General features: G+C 41.8%; 1 protein-coding gene across 1 annotated transcript in view; it reads right to left on the bottom strand.

The window, feature by feature from the left end:
- agbl4 (AGBL carboxypeptidase 4) overlaps positions 1 to 27184 on the bottom strand; it is a 354108-nt gene that overhangs the window by 14257 nt on the left and 312667 nt on the right. The window contains exons 8-12 of the mRNA XM_061683038.1: positions 23550 to 23620; positions 21566 to 21680; positions 18736 to 18847; positions 4320 to 4472; positions 2046 to 2208 (exon numbers count right to left, since the gene is read on the bottom strand). Of these exons, the coding sequence (XP_061539022.1) occupies positions 2046 to 2208; positions 4320 to 4472; positions 18736 to 18847; positions 21566 to 21680; positions 23550 to 23620 (614 nt within the window). The remainder of the gene's footprint in view (positions 1 to 2045; positions 2209 to 4319; positions 4473 to 18735; positions 18848 to 21565; positions 21681 to 23549; positions 23621 to 27184) is intronic.

Below are 27184 nucleotides of genomic sequence, written 5' to 3'. Positions count from 1 at the left end.
TTGTCATGTATTTTCCTATCACATAATGGGAGTTGCATTTAGAAATTGTATTTTTAGCAATTGAAGATCGCTGGCTTGACGCTGCGACAAGCCGAACTGACTTCCGGGTTGTCGATGTCGTCGTCTGTATTTTCTTTGTGTAGGAGCTCGAGTGGACAGTGCAATTTACACGGATGTTCTGCTGTTATTTATTTTATCAGAATAAACGGAGATCGTCTCCAAAAAGGTGCCGGTGTCACAGCATTATTCAAACCGACACAACGCAGAAGATCACCGGTCACACATACAAATGCTGTGAGGCAGACGCTCTTACCAGTCATGATGCCAAAAAATAAAAAATAAATAAAAAAATACATTTAACATAGCATTCCCCACCACTCAGCAATGCCGCCTCGTGCAGCCGCACATATTGCACATCCCAAAAACCACCACTGCTTATCCTGTTCGGAGTGACAGCATAGCTGGAGTCTATACCAGCCGTCTTCGGGCAATTGGGAACGCGGTAATAAGTGGGAATCAATCCCACATTAGCTGCACTCATGAACGACAATACCAACTACCCTCATTATAAAGACATTAAATGAAATGGCAAAAAGTGCTGCTTTGTGAACAAAGTTTAGTCAAATCCTGCATCGCTACCTTTAGCCGGAAACCAGGAAATTGTTGCTTAATCCTTTAACAAACTAACAGCAATTAAAATATGCTTGATTTGAGGTAACAATGTTCAGTTTTGATTGACACTGTCAAAAAACAAACAAACAAAAAAGTATTCATGTAACAATATGTTTATTATTGCGGTTGTAGTTTGCAGTAGTGCATCATACAGAGAGCTGTTCCTAAAATATTGGGCAAATTAGTTATTTTAATATATGCTAATGACTCAACAATATGTTTATTATTATGGTTGTAGATTGCAATGGTGTAAAACAGCACTGTATTAGAATAAGTGCTGTGTAATATATGTGTATAATATCTCTATATAAATAATACAATAAAAATGGTAATGAATCATTAATTGCAAATTTAAATAAAAATATTTGATATACATTATTGTTACGTGTAGTGCACATTTGAACTTTTCTGTTAACCTCAAATATCAATGGCCTATCTGTCTGTTTTTTAAATCAAACCTGGCCCAGCCACTCTCCTACACCATTTACATCTAAAAGAAAATCATTTGCCAAATCAAAATGTATTTATTATTTATAAATGAAATTGCAGAAAGGGCATGGGTCATTTTGGTCATAACTGTACATAAGAGGGGCAAGATATTAAACAAAGCATTCTGTATGATACAGTGTAGTTGTACACCACTGCAAACCACAATATTAAACAGATTTTTACAGTGTCGATTAAGCTGTGGATGTTAATGTTTGCTAAGGGAACATTGGATGCAGCCACTAGAGTGTCCAGCCTTGGCACTAGAGGGCACTCGGACTACACCCACAGCCAACCTCCCCACCACCTGCAGGAGATGTGCAAGAACACTTAAACACATCACATGTAAGACTTCTTATCACTCCCCTCTAAAGCGCTCGCCAAGATCCCAGCGCCATCAGCCAGCTCTCTGGAGCACTCCAGTCTGGAGAAGGTCAGCTGAAGGGAAAACTTCCTCCTCCTATCAGTGTCCATTAAGACAACAGCGACCTTCAGCAGCCGTGATGTGCGTTTGTGCGTCTGAACGATTGCGCTTGACAGGAATCTTGTTTGGCTCATTGTTCTATTGTTTAGCGCAATCAAAGCATCACCTGAGCCTGACTACACAGGCCTCCTTGTAATCTACAGCCCCTTTGTGAATGAAATCAATAGAAGCAGCTATCGCATCCCTGTTGTAACTCTGCGCATCTGTCTCAACAAGAGGCGACAAAAGAGCAACATGGCTTTTGTAGTGAGTGCACATGACCTGACGCAAACGTGCACACAAAGCCTCATGTACATTGTCATTTTGGTGACACACCGACAACTAATTATGAGACATAAAAGGAACCTTATGGTTGCTGTCTACACTAACACGGAGTGCATAAAAAACACACAGAGAAGGATACACGTCTCCTCGGTGTAGGCCACGGGAGCCGTGCTGCCAGAGGTCATGTAGCTGTAAAAAGACACCTCCAGAGTGTAGCAGTAGGACGTGTCGTCAAGGAGACCGCCGAGGAAACGTCTGCCAGTGCCGGCCTTCACAACGTCACGATTAAAGGACGTGCTGGACTGAAAGAAAGAAAAATACACAGAAACCAAGCTTAGACAACATTTGAAAAGTAGTTTCTCTTAACCCTAGAGTTCAATTCAACCCATTTTGACAGCAATGAAAAAAAACTTAAATGTCATTACTTGTACCGACATTACCTGATAACTAGCAACCCTTTATTGCTCAGTGACTGTTTTTGTCAATGTCTTTATGTCTCAAAGGTGTTCTCTGCCAATTGTCTGTTGTCGTACGAGAGCGGCTCCAACTCCCGGAGAAAAATTCCTTGTGTGTTTTTTTTGGACAAACTTGGCAAAATTAAGCTGATTCTGATTCTGATTTCACCCTGATATTTGATGACTTTTCCAAAAGTGACCCAAAATGAAAATATTTTAAAAGGTAATTATTTTGTAGAAATGCTACATGTGTGTACAATGTTGCAAATATTATTATTATATTATATTATTATTATAACTATTATATGTGTTCTACACACACAGACACACACGCATACACACGCACACACACACACACACACACACACACGCACACCCACAAAAGAAGGAAAAATGCCCCTGGATGAAGTTGTGCCCGATGTTCTATTCCAGTGGTGGTAGTTACCGACTTCCCGATAAATGAAGGAGACAATCAGTGAAATAAGGTTTTCTACCCCAAAACAAAAACAAACAAACAAAATAAAAACTCCTGGCTCTACACCTACAACTGGATCTGCAACAATAGTAGTTTTGCATAGTCCTGATACCACATACAGTATATGTTATTATAGAAATTCATGCATGCTCCTACAAAACGACACAACTTGTCAGAAAGACATTATGATTCTGTAAATGTACCAACAGTGTTGGAAAAATACCTCTGACAAAGTGGAACTGACGATAAAAAAAAACCAATCCGTTTGGTATGTGGGCGTCAGCTATACTATACTACACAATGTCGACGGTGTCTTGGGAAGCATGTGTGCAAAAAAAGAAAGAAAGAAAAGTTTCTATTAACTGTCACTCTGCTGCACTGCTTTGCTGAAATGCAAACTTGGCTGCCACCAGTGGGACTTCGCCATGATTGTGCAGTGCTGCTGCATTGTGGGCAGTGCTGAATGGACAGAGGGGCCAAAGCACAAGAAGGGCGATGACTCCAGGGCCAGATGTCTCACTAGCAATATATGGCCTTGTACACACTCACTTCCCACTTCATTAAGATAGAATTCATGAATGAACACCTTTTTGGAAAATTACTCTGAATACTCAACTGAACTCATTTAAATTGGACAACATATAATTAATACCGGCGGCACGGTGGCCGACTGGTTAGAGCGTCAGCCTCACAGTTCTGAGGACCCGGGTTCAATCCCCGGCCCCGACTGTGTGGAGTTTGCATGTTCTCCCCGTGCCTGCGTGGGTTTTCTCCGGGTACTCCGGTTTCCTCCCACATCCCAAAAACATGCATTAATTGGAGATTCCAAATTGCCCGTAGGCGTGACTGTGAGTGCGAATGGTTGTCTGTTTGTATGTGCCCTGCGATTGGCTGGCAACCAGTTCAGGGTGTACCCCGCCTCCTGCCCGATAACAGCTGGGATAGGCTCCAGCGCGCCCGCGACCCTAGTGAGGATAAGCGGATCAGAAAATGGATGGATGGAGGGATAATTAATACCGAAATGTGTAAAGAGAGGGACATTTACATTCTATCCAACTGGAGTGTATCCAGGTATTTTTTCTTTTCTTATTGTAGCACTCACCAGCCACAAAATTAGGTACACCTTCAAAATCCAATAAAAAAAAAAAAAGGCATAATAAAGAATATTAAACAATAATAATAACAAATTAAATACTGAATGTAAAAAAAAAATATTTTCAATATTTTGCCACACTGCTATACAATCGTTGAAACATGTCATCACAATATTGGTGAAATGGCAGCGTTATCTTTGCAACAAATGATTATTATTTTTTTTGGTATTAAATCCTATCATGCTGTGCATGATAGGCTGTGGTGCTGCTTGTTGTGTACAAGCAGCACCAACTGTGCAGCAAGTTCTGACACAGACAGAATGAAAATGGTTTATTTTTGTGTGTGTGTGCTTGTGTGTGTGTGCGTGCGTGTTTGTGTGACGACTCACAAAGGAGAAGTCGTGCGCATTGTGGCACAGCAGCCTGGGGAAGACGGCCTGTCGCTGGACGCGTTCCTCGTCTTCAAACACGTTGCCGTACATGAAGCCGTTCAACATGGTGGAGTGAGCGTGGACGTCGATGTAGAACTCCAAGCTAACACTCTGACGTCAGAACGCAGGCGGGAGAGAGACACGCACACAAACAGATGGGGGGGGGGGGGGAATAAAACAGCAAGTGAACACTGGTGAAGAAAGTGTCACTTTTTGACACTGCGGCTCGAAGGGCTGGATCTCGAGGCTCTGGGGAACATGACTGAAGATGAACACAGAAAAAGTATCTAGGAACTACAAGTCACATGGACAGCCATTTAGTACAATTGTTTTAAATGTTCATATCTATATATTCATGAGATATCAACAGTGGTTTCCCCACTGTTTGTCTTTCTTTCCAAGTTTATACTTGGGAGCTAGCGAGGCTAACAGCTAACCACTATCGAGCAGTGATTCAGGTAGACGATTATGTTCACTGCTGCACCTGCTTGATAGTCACAATTCAATAAAGTTGTGATGGTTGATAATGTACTAGACATGATTTTTGTTGCGTGTGTGGTTTAAAACATTACCGTTGGAAAATAATTAATGCAGCACATTTGATGGGAAGAAAGATTAACGAAGAGTTCCCTGTTTGTGATTGCTGCCCAACATACTGTATTTTATTCATATAACTTAATTTGATGCCTTCTAATTGGACAATTAGGAACACTGACGTTTTCTTACTCAACTGCAAATAGTACCTGGCGTTTATTTGAAGCAAGGCGTCTCTTTGAGAGGACGCCTTTATTCGGCCGGAGCTAGAAAACAGTGCTGTCCTTCGATTGGCCGACAAGGAATTGTTGCAATGGGAATGAAACTGACTCACATTAGCAGTTTCCATTTGTGTGTCCTTTCATTCTTGGTTCCTTTTAATAATGCAGTGCAGTCGGAAGCGGTACTTATTGTTCCCTGTTTTAAGTTTTCATATATAAGCACCTCAAGCGCGTGAGTGAAGCCTCTATTTCAGGCGTGGGGTTTATTTATTCAAGTGGACGACACACTCGGTGACTAATGGCGGCACGGTGTCTATTAGAGCAGATACCACAATTTGAGGAAATTGGGTAGTTGTGCTTGAAGCAAAGGAGCCATTAGGAATTATCCTTTGAGCATCACGAATGTGTGTATATATATCATTTCATTTAAGTCCTCTCTGAGTTGTGTGCAAAACATTCATTTGGAGCAAAGCGATGGGCAAACTGGCACACAGAGAAATCCGAGCTATGAGAGAAATTAAATATTGGCAAAGCAGTGCAACCATTGCATCATTTGTAGAAACGAGGGAATCCAAATCATTACTTTGGACTAATGAACATGCAATTTGATATAGTTATTAGTATTAAACAGTATCAGTACCCATCCTCAACACTGTTTGTCCTGCTGCTGTAGCCTATCCAATATGACTTCGGGCAAATGGCAGACTACACCCTGGACTGGTCCTGTCAATCGCATGATACATTTTGAAACAGACAGACATTGACTCTTCTGTTCCCACTGTCACTGATTGGGAACTGAACTACTACTACCACTCCACTGTCAGTGATTTACATAAATCCAGACAATTATTATAATGAGGCCTAAACACTATCAGAAGCTCTGATGACCTACATTTACAAGCTAAATTATAATATTTGTTCCATCCCAACAGTCTCTTCCCTTCATTTCATAAAATTATTTTCAGCCGCACTGCTTCGACCATGTTTGTGTGGATGTTGGACTTTTTGTCCAATCAGATTCAGCCTCTACGTGCTGTTATAGCAATATTATGTGCCCAAAGCCTTCAGAATGAATAGTGCGGGCTGATAATTAAAATTATATTAGCAATGGGACCATTTAAAAGTTGTCTTAACGTCAGCATTTGTCTGTCCCTGATCGGAGCAAAATTAGTAAAGCCAAGTTCGACGAGCAAAACAAGTCTGTAATAATCTGCATGTTATTTTCTTTGGCCAGAATACTACACCAGACAGACAGACAGAGAAATTGGTCTCAGAGATACCATCCATGCATCCATTTACCGTAGCACCAGGGTCGCGGGTGTGCCGGAGCCTATCCCAGCTAATTCTGGGCGAGAGGCGGGGTACACCCTGAACTGGTCGGGAGCCAATCACAGGGCACATATAAACAAACAACCATTCACACTCACATTCACACCTACAGGCAATTTAGAATCTTCAATTAACTTACCATGCATGTTTTTGGGATGTGGGAGGAAACCGGAGTACCCGGAGAAAACCCACACAGGCACAGGGAGAACATGCAAACTCCACACAGGCGAGGCTGGACTTGAACCCTGGTGTTCAGAACTGCGAGGCAGATGTGCTAACCAGTCGTCCACCTTACCAACGGCTCAGATATACGGGACTTAAAAATCAGTTTTAAAGGTGAACATTTCCTGTTGTGCTATAGTTTTTATATAGTATGGATGGTTTATATAATTTAGACCTGATAGTGGTGGTATGAAGAACTGGATTGAGTTGGTGAAGTCCCCACTGAAAACCCAGGTACCAAATGCACTACTTGTCCCTGATTATAACACAGGTTTCTTCTGATCTAAGAAAGAAAAGCTTAATGTGTAAGTTAAACGGCTATTGTATACACTAGCAAATGCTCTCAACTGTGTAAACACTGAGCTGCGTCTTAAACTGTTTGTGACGAGGGCACCAGTGCAAGCTGGAGCACAGCCACCCATACACTTGTACACCTCTACCATTCTTCGTTTTATGCCCTACTGTGCTCTACCTCCTTTACCTCTCATTGCACATTCAGCAACTCACTTTATTCCCTGTTTCCCGAGAGAGAGGGGGCAGAAAGATAGTGAGGAAGGGGGGAGAAGACAGGGAGGCGGAACAACTAAAACAGAGAAAACAAGGAGGGAAAACCGAGCGGGGAGAAAGAAAGACGGCGGCAGGGAGCCAAGCAGAGACGGGAAGACAAGAAATAGAAGTGCAAAAAGGCAAACGTGGAAAGAAAAAGTATAGAGATATGTGTGGAGGCGTGCAGAAAGATTGACACGGTGGAGAGACAGAAAGAGAGCGAGGGATGCAGTTCCTGGGCGGCCCGGGTGATGCAGAGCGACCCAGCGTTTGAAATTCTGCTCACAGCCAATGCAATTTCCTGGCAGTGGCTGTGCTGTCAGCTGCTTGGCTGGCTGGCGGTGAAATATGGTGGCTGGGAGTCGGCCACTAGCAGCCCCCGACAACCTGATGGATGGAGCCCCAGAGGAGAGAGGGGAATGGCGGCAGGGGGAAGGCGCTCAGAAAAGGAGGAGGGAGGACAGTGTGGAAGGAAAAGAAAACGGGATGAGGGGGGAAAAAAGGAGCAAGAGGCAATGGAAGTAAATGCAGGGCGAAGGTAATATATCGAGACAAAGAGATAAAAGGGAGGGAGATGGGCGACTATAAAAAGAGACAGCAGCCGATTGAGCTCCATTAAAGCTGGAAACCGAATGGGGGTAGTTTCAACCAAACGGGTCAACCTAATAATCACCTCTAACCAACTCCCCCATCAACCTGGGCAGAGGAGCGAGAACAAAAAGAAGAACTAGTCAAGGTGAAACGTAGGAGGGACGACAAGCAGGTGATACTGAATGGTCCTTATTCAGTGGTAGAACACGCTATATTCTACCAGTAACCTATGCTAATGCAATAGTAAAGTCTTAATTAGGGCAAATATTTGTTTGAAAAACACATAGGCCATAGATATAAAACGATTGAAAAACAGCAAGTACGGAGGTGCTGCGTGATGTTGTATTCTTACGCCACTGCACAAACTATTACACTGTAGTAGTCGTTCACTGAGCAACATTCCTTACTTCGAAACCTTTTATGTCGGGACCGTTGTAAACCGAGGACCACCTGGTACAACACAAGTATTCTTGTTTGAGTTTTGATTTTTTCCTTTAAGTCCAATTTCCAGTTACAAATATTTCAGATATGCTTGGCTGTAGTTTCCTCTAACTTTGATGCCAGTGGTGGCACTATCACCTTAACGCTAGGGGCTTTTTTTGCACTTTTACTTGGAAGTTCAGCTCTCCCCTTGACAGCCTTCGGCTTTTTACGTTATTTCTTTGCTATAGCTAGCGTTCTTTGACCCTAAACCATCACTGTGCTGTAGTGACCAGGAAACAGATTTTCTCAAGCATAAATATCAAGCGTATATTTAGGTCGTTGTCTATGCTATGGCGTGGGGTGACAAAATGATGGTTCCAGGCCACTGAAGAGCAAATATATATCTTGCCACCAGTGTAAGCAGAGCATGCAAGGCTCCCTAGAACAAGACGTGCAGAAAAAAATGGATCTTGTGTGGAAACAATTTTGAAAAATTCCAATTAATTCTGACCAGGTTTGTCCCCAGATTGAGTTCTCCTTCACAACATCCCATGAAGGACAGTTATGAAGCCGTGGTCACATAAATAACAGCCCACCACAATGTCATGTCCAAGCATACCACAATACTCGGTTAATGCACTGTCAATCAAACAAAGTTCTGGAGGCCGCCTACTGTGATTGATGCTTCAATTAGCAACCCCCCTCTGACCTACAGAATTGTTCATTTGAAATTGTAATTAAGCAATTAGGGGCAATTAAGAAACTGACACTGGTGAATGAAAGTCAAAAGACAATTTGAGGGGGTGAGTGAGAGGACCGGAGCGGGAGCGAGCGGCCCAAATGAGCGCTCTCCAAGAGGAGACACATCAAAAAGCTCAGTCTTGAAAACTCCAGGGAAAAATGCTCCACTTTTGGTGAACTTGCAGTGGCCGTAAACAGTTTAGTGTAAATCCAAGAAGGTCAAACGAATGAATTTTGTCTTACAAGTGCTTATCTGCTGCATGTTAATTAGAGCAGGGTGCGGTGAGAGACATAAATGCCCAGCTTATCCTTACACAGGGAGGGAAAAAAGAGCTGATTGAAGCAGGATTACAAGCTCGGGAATAAAGCCCTTTGCATCAGCAGCATACCTTTCGGAGGAGAAGGGAAAGTTCCGCTTGTTCAGAAAGAAAAGAAGAACCAAAGTTAATTTCACTCGCCATGTAAGGTTTTATATTAACATTTAAATATGGAGGGAAATTCCTGTGGGAGGTTTGACAAGTTTGATGCCCACAACTGTGCTTTTCAAGTGAGCAGCGATCTCAGCTGACTTTGGGCAAGAGGTATACCCTGGACTGATGGACAGTTACTGTAATTTGTCATGTAATATGCGCATTTCTCCACCCAAAAAATTGTCAAAAGTCAATAGTGTGCATTATACATAGGTATAGGGGGAAATGGGAAAAAAACCTTTCACATTATAAATGTATGCCACCATCTAGAGGTTATGAAGAAGCTGTAGACTTGCATTCCAATATGCCATCGCCAACTAGAGGTGATGAGAAAGGTGTACACTTTCATTCTAATATGTCACTGCGACCTAGAGGTTATGAAAAAGGTGTAGCCTACACTTTCATTCCAATATGACGGGGGTACGTATGACCGCATATATGCTCAGCAGTTGTGCTCATAAGTTTACATACCCTGGCAGAATTTGTGAAATATTTTTATTTTTTATTTTTTTAATACGACTGATGACTGAACAACAACCATCATGAATTTCTTTATGGTTATGTTTTCTTTAATGATGATGCTTTTCTGAAATGCTTGACAGTTTAATTTGAATCCCATCCATCCATCCATTTTCTGAGCCGCTTCTCCTCACTAGGGTCGCGGGCGTGCTGGAGCCTATCCGTGCTATCGTCGGGCAGGAGGCAGAGTACACCCTGAACTGGTTGCCAGCCAATCGCAGGGCACATACAAACAAACAACCATTCGCACTCACGTTCATACCTACGGGCAATTTAGAGTCATCAATTAACCTACCATGTATGTTTTTGGGATGTGGGAGGAAACCGGAGTGCCCGGAGAAAACCCACGCAGGCACGGGGAGAACATGCAAACTCCACACAGTCGAGGCCGGGATTTGAACCACGGTCCTCAGAACTGTGAGGCAGATGCTCTTCCGTGCTGCCCTAGCCCTGGCCCTTCATGTCCATCTTACAAATTCTGCCTGGGTAATCAAACATATGAGCACAACTATATTTTCTCATTTTCTAAATAAAAGTAAGGCTGTGAATTTCAAAATAAGAACAAGTAAATAAAAAGAAAGTATTACGCGTTCAAATAAAGTGCTTAACTTCAGAATAATTCTTTGAAAAAACTAACAAAATACAGATAATACTTCATGTTTTGATCATATGGGTAGAAGCAAAATCATGCATTGTAAAAATGCATTATACATAGGTAGAAGGGTTTTCCAGAATTTTGAGGTCAACTTTGGGGGTGCGTATTATACATGGGTGCGCAATATACACGGGGAAATTACGGTAATTGCAGGTTACAAATAGACAAACAACCATTCACACTCACATTAACATCTATGGAAAATGTTCAAAACACCTGTTTATACCTTGGCGAAGGTGAAAATTTCAGGTTGCTTACTACTTTGATGAAAAAGAAACTGTGAGTGTTGAAACATTTTTTGTTGAACTTTGTGACACCATTACACACAAAAAAGAAGTGATGGAAAGGATCCATCACCTCAAAATCTATGTAATATTCCACGCAGCATTTCATGGGTTTGAGGAGTGGAGCACATGGTCAGTGACCCTCTAACGATGTCACAGTGACAGAACACAGCAGATGGCGTGACCCGCTTCGGGGGCAAGAGTAAATGACAAAAAACCCTTTCTCCTCCGTCTGTCTCCATCACACACTATTTCCCTCCTTCCATCTCATATTGATGATGGTATTTATCTGTTTATGAACGCAGAGGTGACATGTAATCAGGCTGAAAGGGTGCAGACGCGGCCCGTCGCTTCAGGGCCTCTTAGTGCCTTGCAAGCCTCCATTTTCGTGGATGGAGAAGAGAGGGAAGGTCAATGTGGAGGAGGCGGCAAGACAATGTATAGAATTGTGTCAAACATTGAAGCAAAATGGCTTTTTAATGTAGCATAGATCTCCACCGAGGCTTAACAATCGTAATTTGGATGCAACCCAAATTTTAGTAGTGCATAGGCACATGCTCTTCACATATACTGGAAGGGAATTTTTCTCTCATTTTCCCATTATTATTCTTAATTTTCATCTATTTTTTGATTCAGCTTCCAGCTGAAATGTCAGTATCAACCTAAACTGCACTATAACCTTGAGAGGTGAACTTAATTTGACCTTCCCTAAACTTTTGAATGTCCAACATTTCAATGTTGCACTACTTTTTGCTAGGCTTTACACGATCAGGATTTTTGGGGCTGATCACTGATCAGCGAGTTTAAAAAAACGATAACCGATCACCGATCCGATCACAAAATGGAGGAATGTGTCTATTTAAATGACCTGTTCATTTACTGTATATACTTGTGAACTTAATTTCTCCCCAAAAATATATTTACAAGAAATAAATATCTTTTTTTGGCGAGGTACTCAACAGTACCTCGCCAATGCGAGCCTTCAAACAGGATGTTCTCAGAGGGAAGCGGTCACTGAGTTTAGATTGTCACAGAGTAATCAGCATGTTGCAACAGAAACACAGAGAGACTGGAAGAGTCACAGAAAGGAATAAACGTGGATGCCCGAGAAAATGCAATGGAGTTGAGCTGAATGTGCATTACAAAAATAGTCTATGGACAATAGAACATCACCAATGATAAGAATAGTGACAGAACTGGAAACATTTGAATTTTTTGTGGAATTTTATAGTTAGCATTCAAATTCTTCACTGGTTGATAGGGAATGTTGGAAATTGATGTTTAAAGTGAGGTGTGAATTCTTACAAAAATTTGGTTCCTTGCCCAGAAAAAGGGCTAAAATTATTATATTATATACTTTCAATTCTATTTTACCTTTACTTACAAATTGAAAATGAAAAATTACGCCATCTCTATTGTCAGGATCTACACATAAATGTAATTCATGCCCATTTTGGAGGTGTTTGGTGGTAATTGGTTTTAATGGTTAATTCCTGCTTTAAAAAGCAAACAAAACAAAAAAAACACAAAACAGAATTTTCTTACGTCATTGATTATTTTCCTTCCATCATTACTTAGCAGCCCACAAAATGTAATGCAAATCAGAAGGTACTTTTAAACATATGCTGTTTCTAAATGTGCACACAAACACATTTGACCAAAAGCCTTGCACCTCGTAAAGTTAAAACTAGGCTGGGAAAATGAGACGTTGACAGAAGTAGTGCTGTCTGTGAAGAGCAGACAATTCAGCTTCCAGCAGAGGTAAAACAAAAGAGGTATGATGAAGGGATTGACACAAGGAAGATGAGGAAAAATTGCCTCTCCAAAAGGGCTCAGAAACATTTGGCTGACACCAGAGGATGTTTTAACGCACATAAGAGAGGGAGGATAAACAAACACAAACATCACACGGAGGTCCTCAGCTTGGCACAATAAACAAATGGAGCTGTTAAAGAAAAGTAGAGAAAGAAGAAGAGAAAACGTGCAGGAGGTAGGAAGGTCAGTGTTTGGAGGGATTTCAAGGTATAAAATTCATCATTGCGCCTTGACAGGACCTTTTGTATTTGTTTTGGGGAGAAAATAATTTTCTAATATTAAAAAGGTGAGAAAGAAGCCAGGGCAACAATGACCTCTGTGTCATCTTTAACAAATTATCCAAAATGGCACTGTCAAATTGGTGGGGAAGCGTCGGGCAGTGATGAATGCTTTTCGTAATCAGCCAATCAAACAGAATTCTTCTTCTGCATTTGATAAATGAGCTGGAAAAGCAATGCTTCACCAAAGAGATAGGTCCATTTGTTTCTCTGGACGCTTTTCTGCCCCCCTCGCCCCTCCCTTTTCTCTTTTATCCCTCTCAATTTCTCTCTTTCAAAACAAACACCACACTAGCTAGGGAACAGATTATAGCTCCTTGCATCACCGACTCGTTCGGCCACTTTTTGCCGCTGACCAACGCTCAGCTGCAGATGGTAAATGATGGAATTTCATCAAACAGCTTGCCTTCAGATGGATGCTGATGAGAGGTATGACTGGGATGTTTACAAGTATTATAAATAAACACCCATGGTTGTCACAGGCTTTTAACTAAATTATACACTTCACAATAGTTTAATTGTGATCATGCGTAATGGCTTTTGAAACTGCAGTGATGGTTTTGCAATGGAGGTATTAATGTCCAATTCCTCATGAGTGCCTATACAATGTTCGCAACATAAGAGTTTTTGAGGTTGCAAATGACATTAGTTTGCGTAGCGGTGTAAGGATAAGTGGTCACGTGGGACAAGACGGCATGCACAGTTACTGCTATACTTACTCTTTTTCAGTTGATTTGCTCGATATTTTTATAGTTTTTCGTACATTTTTATTGTATTAACGGCTTTACTACTGCATCAGCGTAGGTTAGTGAAAAAAATGGGTTAAAAAAATGAGAAAAAAAGAATTGAAGTAAAATCATGTTGACAATACAACAGAAAGTTAAATTGACTTGACAAGATGTCTTTAAAAACAAGATAGCTGGCCTCAAAACACCCCACTGATATCTTAAAGCTAGTGTATTGATGCTACCTACACCGATAGAAACATGGTATTTCTTATTTTACGTTAAACCAACAAAATACCAAGATATAATCCCTTAATAGTATTTGCAAGGGAGAAAAACAATGCTTGAAGCAAGTCAAATGCTCTTACACAAAAACTGCCTGGTAAGAAGAAGAATCTTAGCCGACCAGAAACAAGCATTTATGGCCTCGATTTAAGATACTTAAAAGTCCCTGGAGCAAAAAGTAATGTCTTGTAAATGTGATGCCCCAAAGAAGAAGAGTGTGAAAAAAAAATCGCCACGTACTGTATATAAACCAAGGCTTAAAAATGTTGAAAAATGAAGCCGTTATCTCTGCTTTCAAAACCTGTGGGCGTGTTTGCCCGGCTCAACTTTCAACTGTCAATCAAACATCATTACTACATGAAAAATTGGAGGCTACTTCTCCAGCAACTTGTTTTAGTTTAGCGTAACCTAATGTTAGCCGCTAAAATCTGGGCTATCAACATAGCATATTTTGTCACTTTGTCAGATTTTATCTAGTGGGGGAGGGGGCTCATGTTGGTCGCTCGAGAACACAGAAACGGTGAAAAGCAGTTTAATGCTTATCTCCACAACTCAGCACTACAAAGTTCTCAGATGTTTCACATTTTCAGATATTTCCCTTCAATTATGTGTAGTGAGAAACAAATCTCTGATTACATTTTTCAAGGTCATTCATTTTGGTTACATTCGAGTTTTTGCAATGTACGCAGTGTTCTGATTTACGTACCAATTTGGGTTTCTGTGCCACCATTTAAAGCGCCAACCACAAAGTTCAGCTGATGTAGTTGGCTATTTCTGTCTTTTTTGTTGTTGTTGTTGTTGCTTCATAGCAGAAGCCTGAAGGTTGTGTGCTTACTCTGACTGCTATTTGGAATTGTTCGTAATCCAATCCACCTTGACAAAATTCCATCTGAAGAGAAACAGCCGAAAAATTAAGATGCTGTGACCATCATGCTTCACTGGCAAACATACAGTTTGAAATTATGGCTAAAAAGTTCAACCTTGGTTTCATGGGACCATAACAAAATCTCTCAAGCACGGAGGAGAATATGTTTTGGTCCCAAAAAACACATACCAGAATGTGAGGTTTGTTTTTTGTTTTTTGTTTAGTCTCATTGCTGACTCAAGAATTCAGTTCATCAAACACCACCTGTTGCCTTCTGGCAGGCATTACAGGACCATCCGTTATTTTCTTGCAACAAGTGCTTTATTTATTTATTTGGCCCATCATTTGTGGAGGCGTACATGCAGAGAGTGCAACGATATCCTTTTGAGTTGCACTATAATATCTGAGGAGGGACACATACATCGTCAATAAATCTCCCGACTGGCTGCTGGTTTTGTTGTGTCTATCTTGTTTGTGTTGTAATTCTTGGTTATAGCATGACAAATTACCTGAAAATTGGACCTTTTTCTCCATTCCCGCACCCTCCAATTCCCATAGCCGGCACTTGACAAACAATCAAACTGATTTAGCGGCGAGTGAGGGAGGGCCATTGTTATCTCGGGCCAACTGCGCTGCCATAACTGCTGCTGATCTCCTGTTAATGGAGCCCCCGGCCCTGGTGGACCCTGTGCCTGCTGTGTGAAATGAGCAAGAATGGAGAGCAGCGGCACAGAGGCCTCCTGGCAGCGCAGTTGGCATTGACACTGGCATCAGGGAGCCACACACATGACCTGTGTGCCTAATGGGATTAACCCACTGCTGCAAGACAGACAAACAGACAGACAAAGAGGCTGCTTTAACCGAGGCTACAAATTAACTGTAAGACTGAAGGCAATTACCAGGGACACAAGAGTCTTAAAAAAAGGCTGTAGAGGTGATTAGCCACAGAAAGGGAGAGGAGCTAGTCAAACACTGTGTCATTTCGGGGGTCAGTTTATGAGGGTAAACTGACAATCCACAAAGAAATAAAGAACACAGAAAGAATGACAGTGACCTCGTGGCACTTCAGTTGGTCAGGCATCTTGGGATTTAACCAACATTTTCAAGTAAAATGTGGTCTTAAACATGAATCCAGAAACTGAAAAAAAAAAAAAAATCATCTTGGATTCAGCTGATCTGTGTTGTTGCTTGGTTTCTGTTATTATTTTTCAACGAATAGCCAGGAAATGTTGTGGATGGCTGACATGTACTGTCCATAGAGCGAGAGAGTGAAAATGTGATTGTCAGACAGTGGCAATTGCTTTCAACACAAGAGGACAGGAAAAGTGAGTGTCGGGTGTTAAAACTGAAATTTGGGGAATTCCCTTGCATAGAGGTGCCTCTGTTACCGCACGTTCATGAAAGACAGAATTCACGCAGCTCCATGCGTGTGTCACTGCCGTTTACAGCGAACAAAGCAGAAATTGCCTTTTACAGGCTGTGTAAATGGGGCCACTAGAACAGGAGAACACTCTCCTCACCTCAGCATGCAAATGGTACAGTCCAGTTCTTTTAATCCTAATCTTTTCCATCACCTCCATGAACTAGAGCGCCTGCTTGCTAACATACGTACAGACAAACAACAAAATATATGTTTTTACTTTTGTTATAGAATTAAAAACATGCTATTTTTCAGCCACTATGGTGGCTTGCAGTCTTGCAGAGACCCCAACACAATCGCAACGTCAAAAAACTTTGTTTAGGGCTGCTGCAGTACCTTATGTTTGCTACATTTGTATTGTTCCCCCTTTACGAAAGCGGGGTCAACCAATACCAATAATCAGTCAAAATTTGACCATTTTCCCCACTCTTCCGATCAAAGTCATCAAAGCGTGGCTTTGAGTGGCTGTCTCTAAAAGCTTATTCTTCGCAATTATCCTGTGGTGAGGGGTGTGTTAAGAATCATTCTTTATCCCCAATCTGCTCAAAAACGGCTTGAGGCCAACAATCGCAGAGGTTAAAGTTCAAAATTCGAATCTTTACGTGTATGTTCAACAACGAATTTGGCCAAGCCACAGACTTGGTGATTGCGATGTTTGCTATATCTTGTTGATCTTGAGTGCTATAAGCGCAGTAAGCAAGTTTGCCGTCATGTGTGAATTAAAATCGGTTAAAATGTTACAAATCGGCATGTCAACCCCACTTTACATGAAAGAGGAGTTCTGCAATGATGCTAAATGCCGTAACTAAGATTAAAAATGTTTTGTGATGAAATGTAACCCATTCCATGTTTGGTTGGGGCGGAACCCCTTTCTAAACATAATGTACATGTATCTGACCGCCCCGCGCGTGCATGAGGTTGTGTTTCTGGAGGTGTGTGTGAATGACAGCATAGAGTGGATCCCGCTGCCATGACAGAGTTTATCGATCAGCGTCAGCGCTGGAGGCGAAAAAGGTTAATCTGCACGATGCCAGCCCCGCACCTCACCCCATCTTTGGCCTGCCCTCCATCCAGCCCCTGCCCGCTGCCTCTCTTATCAGGCTCGGAGGACTGTACAAAAGGGTAGACTATTCCCAGGACACTCACTGACCTTCAGTAATCCCACCAACTGCTACTTTGCTTATAATTACCATCAGAAACAAAGAGGGAAAAGAACCTGGCCCGCGTAGCCCCCACTTGACAGCGCCGCTTTAATCGAAGAGGGGGGGAAAAAAAGTAGCAAGTGAAAGCAAAGAAACTTGCTTGAGTAAAACGTTCTGAATGGTCAGGAGAGCCAAACTGACATTCTGGAGATGCTGACTAGCCTATCCTGCTCCCCACAGCACACAAGCGCAAACAAGATTGGGAGAAACATGCTGAACCAAGCAAGGAGCGGCACACTGTACTTGGATCATCAGGCTAAGCTGCGTGCACCGTGGCCTGTACGCAGAGACGCACCTTCTGCAAGGTCAACTTTAAGCACTTCGGCTCACGCAGCAGGAAATTGCATATACTGTACTGTATTTACTTCATCAGACTGGTGATTCCATTTAAGTTTTCCTCTACAGAATAATAATAGGTATAATCTAAATCTGTTTTATAATAGGACAGGGGTAAGGATGAAGAAAACTGTTGCTGTTTAGCTTTTCAAACAACTCCAATCTATTCAGTGAGACAGCTATTTAAGAGACATTTCAAGACAATTTATAACTGAAAAGTCTTTAGAAACACAAAACAGAACACTTTTTAATTAAATTCATTCCTTTTCCCAAGGAATTTCACTTTGTGAAAACTGTATTAGGAACAAAGGTTTTGGGACACCTGGCCATTGTACCGACAGGAAGTGAAAATGGAACAACTTTCATGGATGATTTTACACATTTTCCCATTGTCATAAAGTCTTGACCCACTTTTCAAAGAGTCAAAACAAGTGCAATGACAGCATCAAAAAAGATTCCAAAAACACATCTTTTCCCACATAAAAAGACATTTACAGCGCAAGTGATTAAGAGAAAGAGTCGCAGCATGACAACTGCATGTAAAAAAAGAACAATAAAAAAATGCAGATACATGAAAAATTTATTAAATTAATGAACAAATTATAGGAGGAAAATATATAGACCATATACTGTACATATTAACAAATAACCGCACGCATAAACACAACATGTACATTCAATATTACTTTTGGAAACCCATTCAGAGCATGTGTGCGACACACTTTTGGGACCCACCACTTGAGTATCACTCATTATAGAGTAGTGGGTGTGGTGAAGGGGTAGCGGTCTGCATGACTGCATTTCAGCTTCTTAGGTAAATACATATCAAAACTGTAAAAGGGCCCCCACTTGGGAACCATACCCCCCCACCCCCAAGTACCAAATGGGAATGTGTGCGTGTGTGTGTACTCACCGGGTCTTGGCTCATCTGCACTATGAGTTGTTTGACAGCGTGTAGTGTGGGGTGTGCCCATGGAGAGGGGTCCTGCCAGTGGCGATTGAGGTCAAAGCCCATTAGTGAACACCTGAGCAAAAAAAAAATAAATTCAGAGGTGTTGGAGTTGGGAATTGCATCACCTTGTTATAAGTGATTCCCAACCAGATTTGCAGCAATTAATGGATCGTTGTTCATCAATCAATGCCAGTGAAATACAGTCACTATCAGAAAAATTTAATAAAAAAGATGGCAGAAGCTACATAATTAACCTGCGTATCAACCATTTTTGTTTGGTGGTGTGCAGTAAGATTTTTATAATACAATATAACACTACGCTATAATAATATCTATAAAACACTGCTCACAAAAATATAGGGATATTCAGCTTTCAGTTGAAATTCCAGGATTAACCTATAATGCATCCAAACCCCTTCCATCCAACCATGAATGAAGCCATGAATATGCAAATCCATTGTGTATCTCCTCACTTATACTCTCGTTCTGTAGACTTTGATAATTTACATAGTTAACCCCACCACACTTCAGCTGTACACGACCCTTGTCCTGCATGCTTCTTCTCCTCTCCTTGTCCTGTTCTATCTTGTCCTGTCCTTCCCTCACAGGGTGTAGCACTCAAGCCCCATGCAACACTCATATTTAATGTTTCATTGTTGTAGATAATGTAATGACTAACTTCTCTCATCCTGTTTACAATTAGTGCTTTGTCTTTTGTCTTTGTTTCTCTCTCCCCTCTAGAAACTTTGTTCTGCTCGACTGATCGACTCTGATTCTCAATGAACTTCAATTATAATACCAAGAAATCACAGCGGAAGCTTAAAAACTCCACTGTGACACAGTAAAACTCTTCCGGCATAAAAGGGATACAGGTCTTCCATTCTGCTTGACCTAACAGCCGAACAGGACCACAAAAACAAACATAGTAAAATAATATTAAAATCTTCTGAAAAGTCATCCCTCTCTGCCGCCATCTATGCCTCTAATTTAATTTAATTATTTTACACTGTGATTGTCTGGCGACCAGTTCAGGGTGTACCCCCCCTCTCGCCCGAAGATAGCTGGGATAGGCTACAAGCATGCCCGTGACCCTAGTGAGGATAAGCGGTACAGTAAATGGATGGATGGATGGATTATTTTACAAATGGTCATGGAGGAACAAGAATAGCCAATCAGAAACTGTTGTGGCAGAAGATGTGACTGAGGGGTGTTCAACCACTGATGATGTACAAACACACACACACACTCACACACACATACACGCCTTAGCTCGCAAGGCACACCGCAGGCTCGCACATACTTGTTTTGTTACGGTGTTTAGCTCCTGAAGCAACAAAAGTTAAAAAGAAGGAAGTGGACAGCTCTGGGAAATAAAGAAGGGCAAAGGGGTAAGGCCAAACAAGGGCTTCGAACATGTACCGCTAAAAGAAGAGCTGGAATTGGGAGCGAGAGAATCATCACATACTTACCAAGCACTTTCGGACCGACGTGGAATTATGACCGTTTTGGCTCGACAGGTAAGTTTATTTAGATTTTTAATCGATTGTAGATTCTGTTTATTGTGAACGTGTGTACAATGCACGTATATTGCACGGTCACATGTGTGAGGGGCGAGGCTGTGGTCAGAGACGTGAAGGGGGCGGGGGGAGTGAGTTAGGCTACAATCAAATCTTGTTGGCAGCTTGAAAAAGTGCAAACCCTACCTTTGATTTCATCTTTTCTAAATTTTGAATGCACATGTCCAACTGCTTAATACTTAATTCGGTGTTCGCTGACAAGGGGCTAAAAAGCTAAATTCACAACCGGTGTTTCATCCATGAATGAACCAATACATTTCCACTTTCTGTGACTACAAGTCTCTTCTCTCAGAATATGAACAGCCTGATGTAAAGAACTGTTACCCATACCAATTCCATTTGAACCACCCGCTGTGAATCAGTGCAATGATGAGGTGTATTTATAGATGCTTTCTGAGCTCCCCTTGTTTGCCAGCATCTTGTATCTCCTCTGTATCTCTGACATTTACGGAAGCTGTTAGCCACACGGGAGTTACCGATACCGCACAGCCAAATGAGTCGAGCAGCCGGCCGTGAACAAAATACTCGTTCCAGGTTAACTGCCATTGATTGTTGTGCTCCGCACGCATCCATCGTCGTCCACTCTGCGCTACAAACGGCCGGGGTGGCGTTCGCCGGGTAGACGGCGTGTTTGTGAGGGCCCGCGACGTGTGATTGGTGAGGTGCGGCCTATCGCTCGTCACCTTCTGTCAATATGCTTATCACCGCTCTCTTTTGCGAGAGAGCTCACGGGAAGGAAAAAAGCTCTCCGGCTCTCACCAATCACGGCCAACGACAGATTACCACTGCAGCCTGCAAATGTTTATGCAAGCAGCACGAGTGCCCGGCCACTAGATGTCACTCACAAACGCACGTGGAGGACATTTCGACGACTATCACGGCGTGCATTAGTATTCCTGCGGCTGGGCATATTAAGTAAAAGGCAATTATGAAGAAGAGAAAGAGGAGCGAATAGATGGGAGAAGGATGCCCAGAGAGCTGCAGCGGTGGTGTTAAACAGACAGAGGGGAGAAGACCACGGACGGGCAAATAGAATAGCCCCACGGCCACATACAATTGGAACAAATGCACTGCTGAGGATATTAGCTCAAGTAGCATGAAATAAAACTGAAATATTTAAGCAGTATTTAATTTACGGTTGCATTGAAATTAGGAATTATGTTTGTATTTTTCCTCTCGTGTAGTCGTGGTGCTGTGTTCATGTGTGTGGGTACCTGTAGTTGCCCAGATACACTCCGTCAGGATTCAGCATGGGGACGATTTTGAAGATCACATAATCTCTTAGGAGCTGAGCTACAGGATGCTGGCTCACCAGGAAGTCAATCAAACCTATCAAGCACACACACACACACACACACACACGCGCGCACACACCCACACACACGCACACACACACACACACACGCGCGCACACACCCACACCCACATACGCATCGAGTGAAATAGATTGAAAGCCAAATTAAAAGCAAAAAAAATCCCTGGTGAGCAGGTCATTGAGTTTTTAAGAAACAAAAGAAGAATAAAGGACACAGTGGGCACCGTCAGCATTAGGGAGCAACGAGAGTCTTAATTGATACAAATGTTATGAAGCAGACAGTGCGAGAAACTAAACCGTATGGAAGCTTAACAAGTCAGTGGGATCCACAAGAAGTGAAACCTGCCCCCTCACCTGAATCAAATCAGAGCGGCCGGGAGCAAAAAGTCATTTAAAAAAAAATAATAATAATAAAAATAATTCAGAGCAGAAATTGTCTTTCAAGGAGAGAATTTCCCAAAGGTGCAAAATGTTTCAAGCTCTTTTATTAGTTGGAAGCATGTTGGGCTCAGAAGCCAAAACAATGCATCACTTGGCCATGAGGTGCTCACATTATATGCACTCACTAATATTACATATGTATACACACAGATTCTTATACCTTTTTTCCACACATACAGGGAGGCGTATTAAAGGAAAAAGAGAATAAAGTAATTTATTTTGTCACAGTTTGTGCTTATGGAATCATAGCATTAAGTGAAATATGTCAACATGCACCTCAAGAATAAAGCAACTTTACAAGAAAAAGTCATAACACCAGAATAAAGTCACAATTTTCAGAGAAAAAGGAGTCACAATAATAGATTGAGTCATCATTTTTGAAGAGAACAAATCATAATAAAACTGTAATATTACCAAAACAAACACCAAGAAGTTTGTCACTTGCCGAAACATGCAAAGGATCTTAATTATTTACTTAATTAATTTCTTCACAGGGGCGGCACGGTGACCAACTGCTTAGCACGTCTGCATTACATTACTGAGGACTCGGGTTCAAATCCGGCCTCGCATGTTCTCCCCGTGCCTGCGTGGGTTTTCTCCGGGTACTCCGGTTTCCTCCCACATCCTCAAAACACACACGGAGGGTTAACCGAAGACTCTAAATTGTCCGTAGGTATGGATGTGAGTGCGAATTGTTGTTTGTTTATATGTGCCCTGCGATTGGCTGGCCAGCCTGCCCGCTGTTAGCTGGGATAGGCTCCAACATACCCGCGACCTTAGCGAGGATAAGCGGGGTAGAAAATGGATGGATGGAATTTCTCCATGAGTATACTGCACATATCTGCAAATAAAATAGACACTGTGCACCCAAATAGTCACCTGGTGCATCAAACAGACGCCCACATTTCCCGTCAGGGAAAAAAAACAACAAGCAATAACTGTAATTATATCTGTGATGTCAATTGAAAATGGAGTTAAAAACAAAACCATTATGAACTCTTATGAAGTAATGCAGAGAAACGGTAAAATCCTCTTTAATATTGCACACGGAACTCACGCAGTAAGTCTCCACATTTTTAGTCATCTGAGACATACCTCTGCGGGGCCTGCTGTTTTTGTTAGCAACAGATTTGAAATGGGCTCAACGCTTCAATGGCCGTGTGTGACACACACAATGACTAATTCAGACATACAAAAGCAAGGGCCAATATTTGTTGACACATTACCATTTTATTTCTTTTCAGTGTGGCTTTAATACTTCTTTGTAGTCATAAGATGGATTTTGATGCCAAAAAACAAAACAAAACAATATTACAATAGAATTTACTGCTGTGTGTTTCTTACTTGCATATCGGGGTGATGAAAAGCTTAGCTACATTAAACACCACAGACACCAGTGCTACAGCATCTCAATTACTCTCCGAATGAGAGCAGGAGCTTACCTTGACAGACAAACGAGGCAGGAGACTCTCCAGGGTGAACGCGAGCCGTCAGGAAAACGAGCTTCTTCTCCCTTTCTCCACTCTGCTGGTCTAACAGAGAGAGAGAAAAGCACAGACATGTCTGTGAACTATCTAACCATCTTGCAGCCTTGGTGTCAACAATGCTATTATTATTCTATGATATAATTCAATTTAGAGACCGGTGGCCTCGCGATGTGCAAGACTCCGGGTCAAGCTAACCCGGCTCGTCTTTTCTAGGTTAGAATCAAACATCAAACTGAGCGGAGACTATTCAACATGAGGGTGAATGATATACCTGCATGGCTCAGGATGAAACATTGAGGAAGATTTTATAAGGTCTCGCTCATGTGAGTCACATTGATTATGAATACGCGTGGAGGAATGGTAGAATGGGCAATTTAATAAATGGTAGCCTACATGGATGACCCTGTCGCGTAGAGCCATTTGGTAACCTACACAGCGCACTTAAATACCCCAGCCAATTAAAAATGTGGTTTTATAGAGTTTGGATGATGCTTAGGAAAACTGCTGAATGTCTTACTATGAGATTGTTTGTCTGAATGTTTTTAGCTTGTCCTGTCAAACCTGTTTTATGTGTTTGTTGCCTATTCTGCCCAGGACACTCTTGTAGGTTTGCCTGGCTAAATAAAAGTTAAATGAAGGGGGGGAAAAAAAAAAAAAAAAAAAAAAGAGTTCCGTATACAAACAATGTGAATGATTACTTGATGGTAGTTGCAGGGTAGCTTTAGGTTTATTAATGGTTAATTGAGTTTCATATGTTGGAAAAATAAAATTATATATCTATACAATATATATATATATGTATATACATAGAGAGAGAGAGAGAGAGAGAGAGAGAGGGAGAGAGAGAGAGAGAGAGAGAGAGAGAGAGAGACATCCATCCATCCTCAACACCGCTTATCCTGTTTGGGTTTGCGGGGTGCTGGAGCCTATCCCAGCCGACTTCGGCTGAAAGGCGGACTACACCCTGAAATAGTCAGGGCACATATAGACATGGACAACCATTCAAACTCACTCACTATATAAGAGGAAGTGTGCACGTTTGGAACAGCAGGAATCAGCATCTGGTTTACTTTATTTTTTATTTGTACTTGATAAACGACAACGACAACTTAATGGTAGTTGCAGAATAATTTCCGGTTGATTAATGGTCTAGTTAAATACGTTTTTCAGCCCTGGAATAATAAGGCAGTGGAACTGTGTGAGTTCTCCCATGCGACACATCATCAAAGAAATGTAAGGATGATAATGAGAAAAAAGTTATATGAGTCGTATACAGTATTACAATAATTATTGGGTTAAAGCTTTGAATTTTTCAAGTATTTTAATTAGTGCCACATATTGGATTATTACCACAGTGAGTATCTTTTTCCCCAAAAAGAAACGTGTAAATATAAATACAATTAAAAACATGAAGAAAAGTCGAAAGCACCGAGCTGTGGCTATTTTCTTGCCAGTGTTTCTCCTCTAATCTGTTGCTAATTGATGCCAGTGGATGTGTGCCTCATTGCTATACACAAACTTAATATCATATTGATTCTTCCAGCTCTTTCTGCTGAGCAGGGAAAATGCTAATTGGCTAAAGGCTAAGCACTTGTCCTTCCCCTTAATTGCAATTTAACATCAGAGCAATGTGTATGCCTGAGAGAGGTTGTAAACCAAAAAAATGTGGTTCCATGTAAGTAGTTTCTCTCAGATTTTATTGCACTTATTTCTCTCTCTCTCTCTTTGCCCTTCACAGAGACAAATGGCTTTGCCATTCAAGAGCCGTGGCGGAGTGGAGCGGCCTCTTTTGCCGTAAATGTGAGCGCTTGCGGTTCGCAGCCGTGGTGGGAAGCTCGGTGTCTGTGAAATTCCGTCGCATAGAAATTTTATAAGCGGGCCTCGACCTGAGCTTACCAAACGAGGTTCTGATACAGAAACACAAGCGTGAACACACTACTGTAAAAAGCTTTGCTCCCTGTTATGAAATGGATAACAAAGAAGTTGTGAGCGAACAAACACTACAGGTATACATACAGTATGTGCTGCGTTTAGTTATAGTGCTTGTGTCAGGGGTGCAGCAGAGGTTTCCAGTGCCCAGGGCAAGTCATACAATTTGTACCCACGCTATCAACCCGAACGATAAAAAAGCAGTATACAAACATGTTCAACCCATTCACCACATTTACTCTATCAGAGAACAATTATAATTGTTAACATAAAATAAAAAGACAGACAGCATTTTTGGAGTTTTGCAGATTAAACGTCGACACCCTGATTTGCTCCCATGGCAGCAGCCGCTCATGAGTGTATGAATGTGTGTGAGTGGATGAATGTGAGGCTTTGTAAAGTGCTCTGGACACTGTGATGGTGTAGATAAAGCGCTACATACGTGCAGTCCTTTTACCATTCACACTCGCATCTATGGACAATTCTGAATCTTCAATGAACCTAGCAAGCATTACGTGGGAGGAAGCCGGCAGTACTCAAAGGAAAACTCCATACAGAAGGGGCCGAACCGAGATTTGAACCCCGGAGCGCTGGACTGTGAGGCAGACATGCTAACCACTTGGCTGATGTGCTGCCCTCTTTGCTTGGTGAATCAGCATTTCATTTATTATGCACAGTTATTTTACGCTGTTGAACAATTGTATGTTTGTGATCATGAAGTAGCTCAAACGTTAGTAGTGGGAACAGTAGCTGCTGTGTTCCCTGTGTTTTCTCTGTATAAGCGCTCCTCGCGAGAAAAAAAATTAAAAGACGAACTATACAATGTTTTCCTCTCTTGGAATACTGTGCCCCCCACAATTTTGCACCGGTGGTGACCTCCTCCTTGGTCCCACTGGCTCGTGTGCCCTTGCTACTTCATCAACACAAGCGCTTGCAGCTGGCAAGTGGAGCTTACAATAGATCCACTGCTTATCCCATATTGCTGTCTGCCTATATGTTTGCCACTATATCTCCTCGGGGCTCTGGCTAATGCTCCCCGCGTCGTTATTGTGTTTATGTACTCATCTCTGTGCATTGCGCCGTCTCCGGCTGTGCCCAGCCATGCATCATAACACAATATGAAGTCGCATTCCTCCATAGGCACCTCAACACCCAAAGGTGACCCATAGGAAGGAAGTAGCAGATGGATGTTTTTGGCTTAGGAACGAATAAAGTGAAGGTCAAGTTAAGACCAAGTGCTGCAGAACTATTTGTTGACCTGTAGGTGGCACTGGAGCGCAGTCGTCAGGGGTAGCTCAGAAGGGATACGGATAATAATTTATCAATATACAGTTAAGCCTAAACTGATTCATACCCTGGCCATATTTTACTATTACAGAGTTTTTTTCTTGTCTTTTAAATAAAAATGACATATAAGGCTAAAGACATGTTTCTTTATTGCTAATTTAATTTCTGACACATTTATATCCACGCCCGTTTCTCAATACATGCCTATCAAATTTATACTTGACTGAAATAATCGAGAACAGCCTTTCTCACTTTTTAAGTCTCACACCAGCTTTAACATCGTGACAGAGTTAGCACACCACCTTTCCCCAGAGCGCAAATTCGGAAGAAAATAAATAAAATACAATTTCACTTGTAGCCAATGAAGGGAATTG

This window comes from Phycodurus eques, chromosome 8, assembly GCF_024500275.1.
Source record: "Phycodurus eques isolate BA_2022a chromosome 8, UOR_Pequ_1.1, whole genome shotgun sequence".
Classification (NCBI taxonomy): Eukaryota; Metazoa; Chordata; class Actinopteri; order Syngnathiformes; family Syngnathidae; genus Phycodurus; species Phycodurus eques.
Note: the sequence above shows the minus strand (reverse complement) of the source record. Positions and strands in the feature narration are given on the sequence as shown.